Below are 18,543 nucleotides of genomic sequence, written 5' to 3' on the forward strand. Positions count from 1 at the left end.
GTATAAAAAAAGCTTGTATTGTGTCACACCTTTTCCTTTTTTTGACCACATTCAGTCACAGTTATACATTAATTTTGCCCCCTGTTTTCCTTTGTGTTTTTCACTTTGTTTGTCCAAAAAAATGTTAAAAAAGTTTTATATTTGTAGCTTTTCTCACTAATTTTTTTTACATTTAAAAGATTTAAACTTTGTTCAGGGGGGGTAAAGGTACTACCCCTGGTTTGGCAGTTAGGGAAGCATTTGCCCGTGTTGCCTAAACCCCGGGGGTTCCGGAGAAGTGGGTGATCATGAAGTATTTGTACTAGTCAAATTTAAATTTTTTCCCTTTTTAAAGGAGTGTTTTTTGCTCAAGGGTGAAAGTCTTTGACTTCAAAAAAATCCTTTCCCCCTGTGGTTTGGTTGCCAAACCCTAAAATTTACTTATGAAAAAACTATCAACTTTTTTTTTGAAACAGGTGATTTATTGGGGCCTGTTTGTGACTAAATGATATACAGGGGATTTAATAAATTCCCCCACCAGTAAAGCTGGAAACCCCATATGACATATACCTTTTTGGGTTGGGGCATGAAACTCAAATAAACAAAAATTACTATTACTCATTCCCAGAAAAGAATTCCGGGGCTTCCCTAAAATTTTAATTTATTGTTTTAGATTCGTGACACATTTTGGAGTACATTATACATTTTATATTTGATTTTTTTGGGGTCATCTGAATTGATTTATTTCTTCTATTTTAAGGACAATATGACTTAAGGTTCAATAAAATATCAATCAAAAAATATTACTTCTTCAAAAAAAAAAAGCTACAAAATTCAATATTTTTTAAAAAAACAAAAAACAAATTTTGAAATTTTTTTTTCTTGAAAAAATTAAAATTTTTTAATACAGTGAAAGGAATTTGTAATTTATTGTTATTTTTGTATTGCAGCATGTTTTAAATTCATAAGGGGTAACTTATATTCCCCAAAAGCTCAAATTTATGGTTTCCCAAATCAAAAAAGTAAGCCTTTTTTTTTCTCCCAAAAAATTATTTTTAAAACCCTGGGGATTTTCCCCTCTCCCCCTTTTATGAAATTTTTTCTACCCACTATATAACTGAGGACATATCTGTTTATGGTGATGGGGCTGGGGTTAGGTGTTGATAAAACCTTTGGGGTTAACCCCCACTGGGGAAGCCTCTCATTTTAATTTTTTATGGTTAATTGTTTTTCCCGTTTGTGCTAAATGAAGGGGGCACCTAGAGTTTCCCCCCAGTAAAGTTTTGCAATTAATTTTAATACATGTTATGAGTAAAAAAAGAAAAGAAAAAAAAAAAACTTTGAAATTTAAAAAATTAAAACGTTCAAATCTTATATTGAAGTTAAATGCATCCATCTTCGTAAAACCGCCAAAAGCATCAAAAATTTAAACTTTTCAAAATCGCTTAAGGTTTCTTTTTTTCTTCATCTATATACTTTTTGAAATTAAGCAAGTTTTTACAAGAGGAAGTTTAATTTTTTTTTAAAATAATTTCAAGGATAAAAAAGAAATTGAAGACTCGATGAACGGGAGGGAAAATGTCAAGAAATTACAATCTGAAAGTCCAGATTACTATTTATAACCTAAAATGTTTAACATAAAACATAAATTTCACAAAACAGTAACAAAATTATTTAAAAAAGTTTACCTTTTAATATTTTTACCAATAAGTTTAACAATGTGTAATGTTTAAGAAATAATGAATATCCCTTTTTTCCCATGAGCAAAAAAAATTATTGAACATCTTTTCATTATTTTACCATAACAAAAAAAAAAAAATTTTTTAAAACCCCATATTTTTTGCTTTCCTTTATTATTAAAAAAAAAATCGAAAAAGAAGTAATAACGCATATTTCAATATAATAGACCTTCATTTTCCATGCTTAATTCAGTTAAGGCTTGTAATTAATTTTATTCATATTTTCTTTAATGTGTATACAGTGCTTTATATGAAAATAAGATAAAAATTATGTTATTTTTTAAAAATGTGCAAATCCAAAAATCCTGTCCTGTACTTAGGAAAACATTTTCCATTTTACAAAACGGTAATTTTTAGAAATTATCAAATGTAAGTGTCCTTTTTCTTTATGAATCCATTTTTTGGCATAATTCAGGGTTTGACTTGGTTCTATATTGAAACCCTTAGCACAAATTGATGGGGAATGGGGGGGGTGTCAATGTTGTCTAAAGTTACAGATAATGTATCAATCTTTGGGGGAATGAAAAAATATAAAGTTCAAAATATTGTAGCAAAAACTGCATTTATCTTGGGAAAATATTCCATACAAGGGGCCATTTATATTTACATGTTTAATTCTTGTTCTTGAATTGATGATGCATTTAGAGGTTAATTTGATATAATCAATTCAGCCATATATCCTGCCAAATTTTTTTTAAAACAAAATTATATTTTTCAAAGTATGTCATTTTTAAATAAAAATTATTTTTTAAACTTTGCTCCCGTTAATGACATCACAATTTTTCCATTAAAAAAATGTTTAAAACTTGTAAAAATTTGAAAAACCATTTACCAAAAAAAAAATTGTAAAAAAAATTTTAAGACGTAGTCAAGTTCTTTTTAAAGGGCAAGAAAAATATTTAAAATAAATGACCCGGGCCTATTTTTGAAAATGTCCCCTATTGACACATGAGTATTTATTTTATGTGCTTATCATACTTAACTAAAAATATTTATTAAATTTTTTTTTCCAAAATTTTTTATATGTTTTCATCTTTTGCTTCAATTTTTTAAAAAAATCAAAATTAGAAAATAATTTATGGGGAAAGTTTAAAATTTTGAGAAATTCCAAAAATTTTGGAATAGTTCTCGTATTATAAACCTAAAAGGAATAATTACAATAGTGCAAAATGCAAAACTTTGGGCAATGTTTCTTAAATTTTAATGTTAAACAAATAAGAGGGTTTAGAAAAATTGTGTATTTGTCTACATATATACTTTTTTTTATTGAATAATTTTTATTTTTTTTTGTTTATTTATAGTATTTTGTTTATTGTTTTGGAATAAAGTGTTTTGAAACATTGTTAAACCTGGGTTTCATCACAACGTTGTTCTGTCTGTTTTTTTCGAATCTTTTAAAAATTTAGAAAAAAAAAGTCTTCGATTTAGAATGGAATTTCTAATCCATTCTACCTGTTAAAAACAGGTAATATAAATAGCTATCAAAATTTACTTCTCATCCTACAGTTAAAAAAAAAACAACATTTTTTTTGGCAAATTTTGCAATTTTACGGTATTTCCAGTTTAGTTACATGTACATGTACACCCAGTAATAAAATTATATGTTTTACAATATATTAGCTAAACTGAAATGGGGTCATTTTGTTAAAATTATATTATTAAATAAAATTTTTTTGAAAACAGGGTTCTTTTTATTGTTAATCGTTTAAATATTATGTTCCTTTTTTTCTCTTATTAGAAAGTCGGGCTTAAATAACCATCCCCTTCCCCATTTGAAAGAAAAAAAACGAAACATGGTCGGAGCAGGGGGCAAAAACGTGAAACGGGTTGAGAGGAAACATAGGAAAAACGTTCATTACCCCAGTAAGAATTAAACCCAATTTTACGGGGGAAAAATTTGACCCTTAGGCCCACTACTTTTTTTTTCGTCGTAAACAGAACAAAACTTTCTTACAATCAAATCGTATGAGGAACCTTTAAATCCGAAACTTTGCGAGCAAAAAGCTTACTTGTTTAATTAAATTTTTATGCTTATTGATTTGAAAGAAATCTTTCAAAATATGGAGATTTCGCTCGCTAACATATGAATACAAAAAAATGCATGTCGTTTAAGTTCTTGAATGGTTTACGTTTCAAAAACTCGGGCAATAAATAACCGAACACTTTTTTTTTGAACAAAATATTCGTATCCTTTTTTATTAAAAAATTCATGGTTAATAATAAATTTCAAACAACAAAAATTTATATGAATATAAATGTATCTCTTTTATGCGCGATTTCTTGGACCCGTTACCCCTGCAATAAATGAAACCCAATTTGTTAAAAAATTTGATCTTTATTCAATTAAGTTAAAATAATTATTACCCAATTCTGATTATGTAATCATCTCAAAAGGGCTCTATATTTATTACAGTTTACTTTTAATTGTTCATCCTTTTGCGTGTTCATATGCGGAAACAATATGAGAATACGGGCCACTTTATAAAATTATTCTGTAAATATAACAATCGAGCTCGATTAAACTTTAAATGCTAGTTTCTCGTACAATTTACTGAAGTAATTGCTTCATTCCAAAAAAAAAAATTTAAAAAAATCCACACAATTATAGTCTAAAAATTATCCAGTGAAAGTCACTGTCAGATACTAATATAAAAAAATTAAGTAGCTTGTGAAAGATTCTTGTTCATGTCTTTCTAGAAAATATTGTATATGCGTATATTATCAAATAACATCTTACCATGCTATTTTAGTTTATCCCTTAAGCTGCCAGATACCATTCTATTTAACAAAAACTATCTTTACTGTATCTTAGAAAAAAATAAAAAATCTCCGATATAAATTAATTACAGGAAATTAATCCACTCCTACCAACCTCCTCTAGAATTCCGACACACATCTTACTCACAGTCCATGTGGTTCATGATTTTGTCGAATGTAGGGCAATGGTATCTCTCTCATCCAGACTCTGTATTAACTCAATTTCCTTTTTTATATGAAAAATCTTGGACCTGATTCTAAATTTAAAATCGTAAATCATACATAACAATGGCACGTTAAAGATTAAATAAGCACTTACTTTACCTTTGATATAATTCGGACGAATCAAACCATAGACTCTTATCATTTTTCAAATCTCTTTTTTCTTTATTGTCACAGGCTTCAAAAAAGACACTTTTTAACACTGTCGTCTATCTTCCCTTCTAACTGCTCCCATACTTCAAGAACACCAAGTCTAACTTCACAATATTTTCCTTCTTTATTTGTGCCAGCTTCAAGACAACCAATTCATAAACATTCATCATTATCTTCTCTTTGGTGCACATCAACAGAACAACCTCAAAAAACTTCATCACATTTCCTTCTTATTTCTGTTAACAAGAGTTCAAAGAACACCAAATGCCATAAACTTCATCAACAATATTTCTTTATCGTCAGACCTCATAAACAAACCAATATTCAAAACCATCCATTATCTTCTCTTATGTTGTTGCAAGACCCAAAGAACAAACATATCAAAAATACTTCGTCTATTTTTTTTTTCTTTCCTTATTTATTGTGACAACGTCAAAGAGCAAACAATACATAAACTTCACATATCTCTCTTCTTGTAATTGGCTTGCCAAACCTCAAGAACAACAAATATCATAAACTCATCCAAAATCTCTTCTCTTAATTTGGCTATAGACCTCAAAAAAGATATAATATCATAACTTACGTCATATCTGTAAAACATTAACGTTTTCTCATATTTTCATTTTCAAAGTGCTCTTACTCATCCACCAGGAAACTATTATTGTTTCCAGTTTTGGCATGAAGGCACTTGTTGAATAAGCATTCAAATCTGTTCATCTAGAATTCAAAATCATGATCTCGTTACCAACCTCTATCAATATTGTTATCAATGACACATAAATTAACTATTGGAAAACCTTTTCATCCATATTTGGCGATTTAACATCCCTTAAAACCTTTGATATATTATACTGACGAAAATCGTTCGCAGGCGGTGAATTTAGACAAACCATTTTTGAAGGCGTGACCGCACCTAGAAATCGTTGACTACTATTACCATTATTGCTTCCGCGTCCCGCACCAGCTTTTAACTGTGGCAAAGAAACAGAATGGTCTTCTTACGTAAACTCATAAGATACAGTACGTGAATGAATCGATATTGGACGCCGCTGGCAAAACTTTGTTGCGCAGTAGCAAGCTGGACAACCATCTCACGTCCTTCTGTAATCTAAGCAAACCATTCCTGTAGAAAGTGAAATATATTTAACTTTCTATTAAACAAAAACCTGTTTAATTTTCTAGATATTTATTTCTTTATTACTGCAACAATTAATCTATATACATAACCTACTGCAATACCTACAATTTTCATTTTGCTAAGCCACGTTCAATTGTTCATAATTAATAGATAGTTAAAAGGCCCATATATACCACTAACTGCTTATTCAGGCATTCCGTACGAGTTCAGTTCAAATGCTTGCTTTTTCAACCTCACAGTTATTTTACAAGAATATAAATGTGCTTTCATTAGATGATTACTACATAAACTTAAGTAATTTCTAAGATCTCGTTTAACAATCTGTAATGCTTTGAACTCAATTTCGTGATTTTATAGAACTTGGACTGTTCGAAATTAAATCATGTAAAATCCATTACATAAATGGCACCCTTAAATATTAAGCATACCTTACCTTCGTGTTAGATGAAATTCTCAAACTCAATTTATTCAATATCTTTGACAAAGTTATCTCTGTACGTTTTATCTGTGTTCTGAGTTTTGAATCATCACCTGCGATAACGCATACTAGTCATCACCCAAGACGTCAGACAATAACTCACAACGTGTCCGTTTACACATTTCACGAATACACCGAAATGTGTCACATGAGGCAAAGATTAAATGTTGTATTGATGAACACATCGTTTCACATTTTCTTATAAATTGAATGTTTAAGAGGGTGGACATATACTACTATACTTCCAGTTCGTCCAGTCCATAAACATAGTCTGCAACATTTCATATTGTCGTTGCGCTCTTCTGGGGATCTATTTTTAACTATATTTTTCACCCCCCCCCCAGTACACTTCATTTCTTTCTAATAACTTGCTTACATTCAGACCATTTAAACACTATTTAATACAATTCGCTGGTTCCAAGTCTACAACAACTATCAACTCTGCAATAACATCCGTATGGTAGCGAACAGGATCATGCAGTAATGAATAATTAAATGAAATGCAGCATTTATCAAATCAATGGTTCTCTATAATGAGCATCACCTCTGACAACCACGTTCAAGTTCAAGTAAAATGTTATCCATAATTCCACGTTCTCAAGTCCACACATGAGAAGTAGTCCAAATATTTGAGGCGCGCAAATAAAAACCAAACAATAATGGGTTGCGACCAGCTACATGAATCCAGAACCATCACTGCGCATATACCGCAGTTCGATTCCAATATCCATGTGTCGCTATCAGTTTCTACTGTATAGTTTGTAAGCACAGCTTTCCCTGATCAGACCTCGAGATGCGCAGCTTCGTTCTTGATCCATGGTTCGGTCGCAAACACATCACTATTTTAGTTTTCTATGGACGCTCATTGTCTCAGGGTTGTCCTGTATTAATTGATCAATTTTATAAAACTACTGACATAATTATATGGACCTGATCCCATTTAATGATTTATAATTAATACTAAATTAAAAGCAAGATAAAGACATTACCTTTCAAATCAAGGCATTATAAGAAAATCAGTTTATTAGCCAATTTAGCAATACCACATCTTTCTAAAAACGAACACTACCACCAATAATCCAGACGTTATCAAACACAATCATCTGTCAAAAGACTGTTTCATTTACGATAACTTCACATAAAGAAGTTTGTAAAAAGCCAATGCGTTCCATAATATCGTAATCAGACGCCAACCTCCACTTATACAAAAACAACCTATACTTCAATTTAGGGTCATTGAAAACTGTCTTGGCGCAAATATCATAGGTCAATTATTCAACTTCATCAATAGAGGATTTCGACATGAGTGTAAGTTCAATAAAGCTATTCTTATAAAATATTGCACTACGCAAATAGTGACCAGTCCATATTATAATATAAGTTGCAAATAATTTGTTCACGAAACAAAGAGCCGCGCCTTGACAAAACAAACATAGTGCATTAGCGACCAGCATGGATCTAGACCAGTCTGCGCCACAGACGCTTGGGGTTTGGAGCTCAAAACGCCTTTAAAATCCAAATAAAATGCATGTTTGTCAATCCCAGGACATGTACTGATCATATATATCGAAAAATCTTAATATATGCCGTTTTGAAAAAAAATCATATTTCAACATCTATTATTATAGATCTATTATTTTTTTTCAAAACGGCATATATTAAGAATTTTTGATATATATGATCAGTACATGTCCTGGGATTGACAAATATGCATTTTATTTGGATTTTAAAGGCGTTTTGAGCTCCAAACCCCAAGCGTCTGTGGTCTGCGCATCCGTGCAGTCTGATCAGGATCCATGATGTTCACTTTCAAACCCTATAACAAGTAGAGAAATATATAGCGAAAAGCATGGATCCTGACAAGTAGAGAAATATATAGCGAACAGCATGGATCCTGAACAGACTGCGCGAATGCGCAGGCTGGTCTGGATCCATGCTGGTCGCAAACGCATTATGTTGGTTTTGTCATGGCGCGGCTCAAATTATTATCTGCTTCATTCATTGGATCATGTTTATCACACCTACCACAAATCATGTCCACATATTATTCTTTTTTAGTTTACTGTCGGATTTGATATACTTAAGGTTTTGAACCCCAAAATGTGGACCAATTCAATTTAATAAACTTTAATACATGAAATGGTATGAGAGACACTGCTTACTGCTTATGCCTACTCACGTCCATGTGGTACAATAAGTTTTGGTTAACTTATTGTGCTAAGTGACTGAAATTGTAGCTGCAAATAACGGGCACTGTTTCTTAGACACTTAACCTGATAGCGGCAATTGAATATTCAAATGCAACCAGTGCAGATCAAGAATAGCCGGTACATATGTGCTTTCTAATCATGTTTTTCACGGTTCTGATTTTGAATTATCCATAAAATGATTAATGGTTTTGTCAAGCTTTAATTGAAAATTTAGCCGTGTAAGAGCAACGGGCAATGGAAAAAACAAAGACTACATGTATTTTGTTAAACACAAATAACCGTATTCCTTTTTGATGTGATTTTCATAACAAGTAACAATAAAAACTTTTTATAACATAATAGTGCGCTGGATTTAAACAATGACTTCTTGAACTCCGCTACTCCTGAAAATAAACGGAAAGATCCATAAAACACGCAAAGTTATATGCAAAAAGGAAATCATAATATATACAATGAAATTTACTTAAACCGATTCATTTGTCTACTACATGTATAGTTGCTACTTTTATTACGCAATTTTCTACTTTTCAGAAAAAATGGTTAATTTAAACGTGTTCGTTTTTTTTCACATGCATTGTTTCAAATAATAATTCATACATTAAAAGATCTATGCTTTGGCATTTTTATAATGTACAGAAACAATAATTTTGGCTGGCGATTCTTTGATCATTCTACACGTACATTGATAAAATCTTTTCTGAAAAATTGGAACATTTTCTAATACATTTTCTAATACAAATACTTACAGGAAATGTAATCCACTCCTACAAAACACTCCTAGAATTCCGAACATATCCTCGTCAAAATCCATGTTGTCATCGAGACGAGGTAAGGGCATGTTGCTGTCCACTTGAATATTTCCGTAGTCTTCGCCGTTCCTTTGGTCCAACACTGACACGAGATCATTTTCTTTTGTTTTATTATCACAGGCTTCAAAAAAGGAGCCAATGTTTAACACGTCGTCGATATCTTCCTTCTTCAACTGCTCGCAGACTTCAAAGAACAATCCAATGTCATAATCTTCATCGATATCTTCATTATTTATTTGGTTGCAGACCTCAAAGAACAAACCAATATCATAAACTTCGTCGACATTTTCCTTCTTTATTTGGTTGCAGACCTCAAAGAATAAACCAATGTCATAAATTTCATCGATATCTTTCTTCTTTATTTGGTTGCTATGTTCAAAGAACAAACCAATATCATAAACTTCATCGATATCTTTCTTCTTTATTTGGTTGCAGACCTCAAAGAACAAACCAATATCATAAACTTCGTCAACATCTTTCTTCTTTATTTGGCTGCAGACCTCAAAGAACAAACCAATATCATAAACTTCGTCGACATTTTCCTTCTTTATTTGGTTGCAGACCTCAAAGAATAAACCAATGTCATAAATTTCATCGATATCTTTCTTCTTTATTTGGTTGCAGACCTCAAAGAACAAACCAATATTATAAACTTCGTCAACATCTTTCTTCTTTATTTCGTTGCAGACTTCAAAGAACAAACCAATATCATAAACTGCGTCGATATCTTCCTTCTTTATTTGGTTGCAGACCTCAAAGAACAAACCAATATCATAAACTCCGTCGACATCTTTCTTCTTTACTAGTATTTGGTTGCAGACTTCAAAGAACAAACCAATGTCATAAACTTCGTCGATATCTTCCTTCTTTATTTGGTTGCAGACCTCAAAGAACAAACCAATGTCATATACTTCGTCGACAGTTTCCTTCTTTATTTGGTTGCAATGTTCAAAGAACAAACCAATTTCATAAACTTCGTCGGTATCTTTCTGCCCTCGTTGGTTGCAGATCTCAAAAAACAAACCAATTTCAAAAACTTCGTCGACATCTTTCTTCTTTACTAGTATTTGGTTGCAGACTTCAAAGAACAAACCAATGTCATAAACTTCGTCGATATCTTCCTTCTTTATTTGGTTGCAGACCTCAAAGAACAAACCAATGTCATATACTTCGTCGACAGTTTCCTTCTTTATTTGGTTGCAATGTTCAAAGAACAAACCAATGTCATAAACTTCGTCGGTATCTTTCTGCCCTCGTTGGTTGCAGATCTCAAAAAACAAACCAATTTCATAAACTTCGTCGACATTTGTAACAACATTAACGTTTTCCTCATGTATGTCATTTTCAAGGCATACCTTTACATCATCACCAGGCAAATTATTATTTGGTTCCGGTTTTGGATGGGCACTTTTGATAAGCATTTCAAATTCTGGTTCTGTAGGAATTTCAAAATCATGATCTGGTACCAACCTCATAATACTTGTATCAATGACATCATGTACGTGATTTGGAAAGCACTTTTCATCATATTTTGGCGATTTACACATCCACGTTAAACCTGTTGATTTCATTATAGCTGAACCGGAAATCCTGTTCGCAGGCGTGAATTTAGAACAAACCATTTTTGAAGAGGCTGTTGACGCGCCTAGAATCGTTGATGACTTTACCTTATTGCTTCCGGGGTCTCCAGCACCAGCTTTTTGTACTGGTGCAAATGAAACAGATGGTCTTCTTAACGAAGACTGCAGTAAGATACAGTTAATGTGATGATCGATTTGTGACTGTCCGGCGGCAAACTTTTGTTGGCGAGCAAGGCTGGAAACCATTTCACGATCCTTCTTGTTTAATCTTAGCAAAGCCATTCCTGTAGAAGTGAAAATATATTTAATTCTTGATCATAAAAAACCTGCTTAATTTCTTTGTTTGATTTTATTTCTTTTTATTACATGGCAACATATTAATATTATACTAAATTACGTACTGCAATACCTTACAATTTCATTTTGCTATAAGCCACGGTTCAGATTTGTTCATTAATTAGGATAGGATGTGAAAGAGCCCAAATATAAGCCACGGAACTGTATTCCGAGAGTTCCGGGTCCGAGTTCCAGTCAAATTGCTGCATTTTCTCTACCTGTCACATGTGTCTACTTTTGTTTGTTACAAGTAATGATGAAAATGTGCTTTCATTAAGTGTATTACTATTAACTTAAGTAAATTTATCTCAGATCTCTGTTTAACAGACTCTGTAATGCTGTGAACTCAATTTCTGTATTTTGATATGAAAACTTGGACTGTTCGAAATTAAAATCAGGTAAATCCATTACATAAATTGGGCACGTTAAAGATTAAAGCATTACTTTACCTTTCGTGTTTAGATGAATTCTGCGAATTCCATTTTATTTCAAATATTTGACAAAAGTTCTCTGTACTGTTATGCTGTGGTTCTGACGTTTGAATGATCACCGTGACGATAACGTCAAATACACTGACGTCATCACCTCAATGACGTCAGACAATAACTCACAACGTGTCCGTTTACACATTTTCACGGAATAGCACGAAAGTGTCACATTGAGGGTCAAAGGATAAGTGTTGTATTGTATGAACACATCTGTTTCACCATTTTCTTATTAAATGTTGAATTGTTTAAGCCGGGGGGTGGGACATTAGCTTATACTTTCCAGTATCGTCCAGTCCATAAACAGTAGTCTGCAACATTTTCAATATTGTCGTTTTGGGCGTTCTTTATGGATTCTATTTTTTACTATATTTTATTCCCCCCCCCCCCCCCCCCCCAGTGACACTTCATTTCTTGTCTTAATAACCTTGATGCTTACTTCATCTCAGGACATTTTAAACACTTTCTACTTACAATTCGGTGTGTTGCCATGTCTACATACAAGCTTTCAACTCTGCAATACATCCGACTGGTAGGCGAACAGGATGGTCATGCAGTGAATATAATACATTGGATGCAGTTTATCGACATAAGCAGAGTGGTTCTCTATATATATAGAGCATCAACCTCTTGACAACAACTGTTTCAAGTTTTCAGAAGTAAAAGTTTATCAATTAATTCCACGTCTCAAGAGCCACACATCTCAGAATAGTCAAAATATTTGAGGCGCGCCATGACAAAACCAACAAAATGTGTTTGCGACCAGCATGAATCCAGACCAGCCTGCGCATCCGCGCAGTCTGATCAAGATCCATGTTGTTCGCTATCAGTTTCTCTACCTGTTATAGGGTTTGTAAGCGAACAGCATGGATCCTGATCAGACTGCGCGGATGCGCAGGCTGGTCTGGATCCATGCTGGTCGCAAACACATTATGTTGGTTTTGTCATGGAGCGGCTCATTTGTCTTTCAAAGGGTTGTCCTGTATTCATATTGTATATTTTATTAAAGAGACTAGCTGGAGCTAGAATTATATGGACATGAATGCACGATTTGTTAATGGATTTATTTTATTAATTTCTAAATTAAAAGAGGCAAGATGAAAGACATTACCTTCAAAATCAAGGCATTAAAAAGAAATCAGTTTTATAGCGCCAATTTATCAAAGACCACCATCTTTTAAAACGATACCACTTACCAAAATAACAGAACCGTTTATCAAAACCACAGCATCATCTGTCAAAAAGACATGGTTATTTATCAATAGGACATCACCACTAAAGAAGTGTGTATAAAAAGCAGCAATGTCGTTCCATAATAAGTCGTAAATCAGACGCCATCCTCATTGATACAAAAAAACCTAATATTGCAATGTTGATAGGGTCATTTTTGAAAACTGGTCTATGGTGGCAAATTATCAATAGGTCAATTTTCAACGGTGTCATTAATAGAGGATTTCGAATGAGTGTAAGTTCAATAAGATATTCTTATAAAATATTGCTAAGCAAACATGTTGACCATGTCATTTAGTAAGAATATTTATAAGTTGAAAATAATATTTTGTTTCACGACAAATGAGCCGCGCCTTGACAAAACAAACATAGTGCATTAGCGACCAGCATGGATCTAGACCAGTCTGCGCCACAGACGCTTGGGGTTTGGAGCTCAAAACGCCTTTAAAATCCAAATAAAATGCATCTATTATTATAGATGTTGAAATATGATTTTTTTTCAAAACGGCATATATTAAGATTTTTTGATATATATGATCAGTGCATGTCCTGGGATTGACAAATATGCATTTTATTTGGATTTTAAAGGCGTTTTGAGCTCCAAACCCCAAGCGTCTGTGGTCTGCGCATCCGTGCAGTCTGATCAGGATCCATGATGTTCACTTTCAAACCCTATAACAAGTAGAGAAATATAAAGCGAAAAGCATGGATCCTGACAAGTAGAGAAATATATAGCGAACAGCATGGATCCTGATCAGACTGCGCGAATGCGCAGGCTGGTCTGGATTCATGCTGGTCGCAAACGCATTATGTTGGTTTTGTCATGGCGCGGCTCAAATTATTATCTGCTTCATTCATTGGATCATGTTTATCACACCTACCACAAATCATAAACACATATATTATTCTTTCTTAGTTTACTGTCGGATTTAATACTTATGGTTTTGAACCCCAAAATGTGGACCAATTCACTTTAATAAACTTTAGTACATGAAATGGTATGATAGGCACTGCTTGCTGCTTATGCGTACTCACGTCTATGTGGTCCAATAAGTTTTGGTTAACTTATTGTGATAAATGATTGAAATTGTAGATGCAAATAACGGACAATGTTTCTCGGACCCTTAACCAGATAGCGACAACTGACTATACAAATGCAACCAGTGCAGTTCAAGATTAAACGGTACATATGTGCTTTCCACTCATGGTTTTCACGGTTCTGATTTTGAATTATCCATACAATGATGAATGGTTTTGTCAAGCTTTAATTGAAAATTAAGCCATGCAGGAGCTACGGGCAATGCAAAAACAAAGACATGTTTCTTTTTTAAACAAAAATAATCGTATTCCTTTTTTAATATGATTTTCATAACAACCAAAAAACATCAATGAAAATGTTTTATAATACAATAGTGTGCTGGATTTAATCAATGACTTCTTGAACTCCGCTACTCCTGAAAATAAACAGAAAGATCCATTAAACACGCAAATTAATATGCTAAAAGAAAATCATAACTATATATAATAAAATTTCCATTGAATGCTAAAACAGATTAAGTTGTCTACTACATGTATTTGCTACTTTAATAACACATTTCTTTACTTTTATGAAAAATATTGTAACTTTTAACGTGTTCGTTTGTATTTCACACGGATTGTTTCAAATTTAAATTCAAATTCATTCGTTAGAAGATCTATGCTTTGGCATTGTTTACAATGTACAGAAACAATGATTTTGGCGGGCGATTCTTTGATCAATCTGCTTATACAGTGATTAAATCTTTTCTGAAAAACTTTAACATTTCTTATTACAAATACTTACAGGAAATGTAATTCACTCCTACAAAACACTCCTAGAATTCCGAACATATCCTCGTCAAAATCCATGCTGTCATCGAGACGAGGTAAGGGCATGTTACTGTCCACTTGAATATTATCGTGGTCTTCGACGTTCATTGGGTCCAAAACTGAGACCATATCATTTTCAAACTCTCTTGTTTTAATCATGTCACAGGCTTCAAAAAAGGTGCCAATGTTAAACACGTTGTCGATATCTTCCTTCTTCAACTGCTCGCAGACTTCAAAGAACATTCCTATGTCATAAACTTCCTCAACATTTTCCTTCTTCAGCTGCTCGCATACCTCAAAGAACAAACCAATATCATAAACTTCGTCGACATCTTTCTTCTTTATTTGGTTGCACACTTCAAAGAACAAACCAATATCATAAACTTCGTCCATATCTTCATTCTTTATTTGGTTGCAGACTTCAAAGAACAAACCAATATCATAAATTTCATTGGCATCTTTCTGCTTTATTTGGTTACATAGTTCAAAGAACAAACCAATGTCATAAACTTCGTCGGTGTCTTCCTTCTTTAATTCGTTGCAGACCTCAAAGAACAAACCAATATCATAAACTTCGCGGAGATCTTCCTTATTTATTTGGTTGCATACCTCAAAGAACAAACCAATATCATAAACTTCGTCGGCGTCCTTCTTTATTTGGTTGCAGACTTCAAAGAACAAACCAATATCATAAACTTCGTCGGCGTCTTCATTCTTTCTTTCGTTGCAGACTTCAAAGAACAAAATAATATCATAAACTTCGTCGAGATCTTCCTTCTTTATTTGGTTGCAGACTTCAAAGAACAAACCAATGTCATAAACTTCGTCGTGGTCTTCTTTCTTTATTTCGTTGCAGACCTCAAAGAAGGAACCAATGTCATAAACTTCGTCGAGATCTTTCTTCTTTTTTTGGTTGCAGACTTTGAAGAACAAACCAATATCATAAACTTCGTCAACATCTTTCTTCTTTAGTTCGTTGCAGACCTCAAAGAACAAACCAATGTCATGAACTTCATCGACACCCCTCTTCTTTATTTTGTTGCAGACGTCAAAGAACAAACCAATATCATAAACTTCGTCGATATCTTCCTTCTTTATTTCCTTGCAGACTTCAAAGAACAAACCAATGTCATAAACTTCATCAACATCTTTCTTCTTTAGTTCGTTGCAGACCTCAAAGAACAAACCAATGTCATATACTTCGTCGACAGTTTCCTTCTTTATTTGGTTGCAATGTTCAAAGAACAAACCAATGTCGTAAACTTCGTCGACATCTTTCTTCTCTGTTTGGTTGCAGGCCTCAAAGAACAAGCCAATGTCATAAACTTCGTCAACATCTTTCTTCTTTATTTGGTTGCAGACCTCAAAGAACAAACCAATATCATAAACTTCGTCGATATCTGTAACAACATTAACGTTTTCTTCATATGTTTCATTTTCAAAGCATGCTTTTACATCATCACCAGGCAAATTATTATCTGGTTCGGGTTTTGGATGGGCACTTTTGATAAGCATTTCAAATTCTGGTTCTGTAGGAATTTCAAAATCATGGTCTGGTACCAACCTCATAATACTTGTATCAATGACATCATGTACGTGATTTGGAAAGCCCTTTTCATCATATTTTTGCGATTTACACATCCGCGTTGAACCTGTTGATTTCATTATTGCTGAACCTTTCGAAATCCTGTTCGCAAGCGTGAATTTAGAACAAACCATTTTTGATGAGGCTGTTGACGCGCCTAGAATCGTAAATGACTTTACCTTATTGCTTCCAGGGTCTCCAGCACCAGATTTTTGTACTGGTGCAAATGAAACCGATGATCTTCTAAACGAAGCTTGCAGTAAGACACAGTTGATGTGATGATCAAGTTGTGACTGACCGGCGGCAAACTTTTGTTGGCGAGCAAGGCTGGAAGCCATTTCACGATCCCTCTTGTTTAATCTTAGCAGAGCCATTCCTGTAGAAGTGAAAATATATTTAATTCCTGATCATAAAAGCCTGCTTAATTTCTTTGTTTGATTTTACTTTCTTTTTATTACATGGCAACATATTATACTAAATTATATACGTACTGCAATACCTTACAATTTCATTTTGCTATAAGCCACGGTTCAGAGTTGTTCATTAATTAGGATAGGATGTGAAAGAGCCCGGATATAAGCCACGGAAGTGTATTCCGAGGGTTCCGGGTCCGAGTTCCAGTCAAATTTTCAGTCATTTTCTCTACCTGTCACATGTATCTAACTTTTGTTTGTTACAAGTAATGATGAAAATGTGCTTTCATTGAGTGTATTACTATTTACGTAAGTAAATTTATCATAGATCACTGTATAACAGACTCTGTAAAACTGGGAGCTCAATTTCTGTATTTTGATATGAAAACTTAGACTGTTAAAATCAGGTAAATCCATTACATAAATAAGGCAAGTTAAAGATTAAAGCATTACTTTACCTTTCGTGTTTAGATGAATTCTGCGAATTCCATTTTATTTCAAATATTTGACAGGTTCTCTGTACTGTTATGCTGTGGTTCTGACGTTTGAATGATCACCGTGACGATAACGTCAAATACACTGACGTCATCACGTCAAAGACGTCAGACAATTACTCACAACGCGTCCGTTTACACATTTTCACGGAATAGCACGAAAGTGTCACATTGAGGATCAAAGGATAATTGTTGTATGAACACATCTGTTTCACCATTTTCTTATTAAATGTTGAATTGTTTAAGCCGGGGGGGGGGGGGGGACATTAGCTTATACTTTCCAGTATCGTCCAGTCCATAAACAGTAGTCTGCAACATTTTCAATATTGTCGTTTTGGGCGTTCTTTATGGATTCTATTTTTTTACTATATTTTATCCCCCCCCCCCCAGTGACACTTCATTTCTAGCCTTAATAACCTTGATGTTTACTTCATATCAGGACATTTAAAACACTTTCTACTTACAATTCAGTGTGTTGCCATGTCGACATACAAGCTATTAACTCTGCAATACATCCGACTGGTAGGCGGACAGGATGGTCATGCAGTGAATATAATACATTGGATGCAGTTTATTGTGCGACATAAGCAGATTGTATCATAGTTTGGAGACCTTTCTGTTGCAAATGTGTCAGGGTTAAATCGTATACATATACATGCACAGTGCGTTAACTGGAGTTACCCGCACTCCAGAGCATGCCCATTGATTGGCTCATTTTTGCTGGGGTTTACATATTGTGACGGCAGTGAAAGTGAAATCGACAGAAATGTCATATTTAGATGCTCGTTCATTGGTTCATTTTTGCCGGGGTTTCATATTGTAACAACAGGAAACGTGTTTTTATGTTTGACTATGATACAAAAGAGAAAGAACACCAAAACACTCGGTAATCTGATTAATACTCGGGGGGCTATGCCCCCTCGTACAAATCAGATAACCTCGTGTTTCGGTGCTCTTTCTATTACGTGGTTCTCTATATAGAGCATCACCCTCTTGACAACAACTGTTTCAAGTGTCCAGAAGTAAAAGTTTAACAATGAATTCCACGTCTCAAGAGCCACACATCTCAGAATAGTCAAAATATTTG

General features: G+C 33.5%; 2 protein-coding genes across 2 annotated transcripts; both read right to left on the minus strand.

The window, feature by feature from the left end:
• Positions 1-8,948: 8,948 nt before the first annotated feature.
• LOC132750722 (uncharacterized) lies at positions 8,949-11,949 on the minus strand. The gene is made up of 3 exons (XM_060740753.1): positions 11,851-11,949; positions 9,423-11,349; positions 8,949-9,059 (listed from the first exon to the last, which is right to left on the minus strand). The coding sequence occupies exons 2-3, from the start codon at positions 11,345-11,347 to the stop codon at positions 9,029-9,031; spliced, it is 1,956 nt and encodes a 651-aa protein (XP_060596736.1). The 5' UTR covers positions 11,348-11,349; positions 11,851-11,949; the 3' UTR covers positions 8,949-9,028.
• Positions 11,950-14,468: 2,519 nt separating this feature from the next.
• LOC132750733 (uncharacterized) lies at positions 14,469-17,537 on the minus strand. Its single transcript, XM_060740767.1, has 3 exons — positions 17,421-17,537; positions 14,939-16,925; positions 14,469-14,570 (listed from the first exon to the last, which is right to left on the minus strand). The coding sequence occupies exons 2-3, from the start codon at positions 16,921-16,923 to the stop codon at positions 14,540-14,542; spliced, it is 2,016 nt and encodes a 671-aa protein (XP_060596750.1). The 5' UTR covers positions 16,924-16,925; positions 17,421-17,537; the 3' UTR covers positions 14,469-14,539.
• Between the last annotated feature and the right edge of the window lie 1,006 nt (positions 17,538-18,543).

This window comes from Ruditapes philippinarum, unplaced genomic scaffold (genome assembly GCF_026571515.1).
Source record: "Ruditapes philippinarum isolate M1 unplaced genomic scaffold, ASM2657151v2 ctg328_1_1_1_1, whole genome shotgun sequence".
Taxonomy (NCBI): Eukaryota; Metazoa; Mollusca; class Bivalvia; order Venerida; family Veneridae; genus Ruditapes; species Ruditapes philippinarum.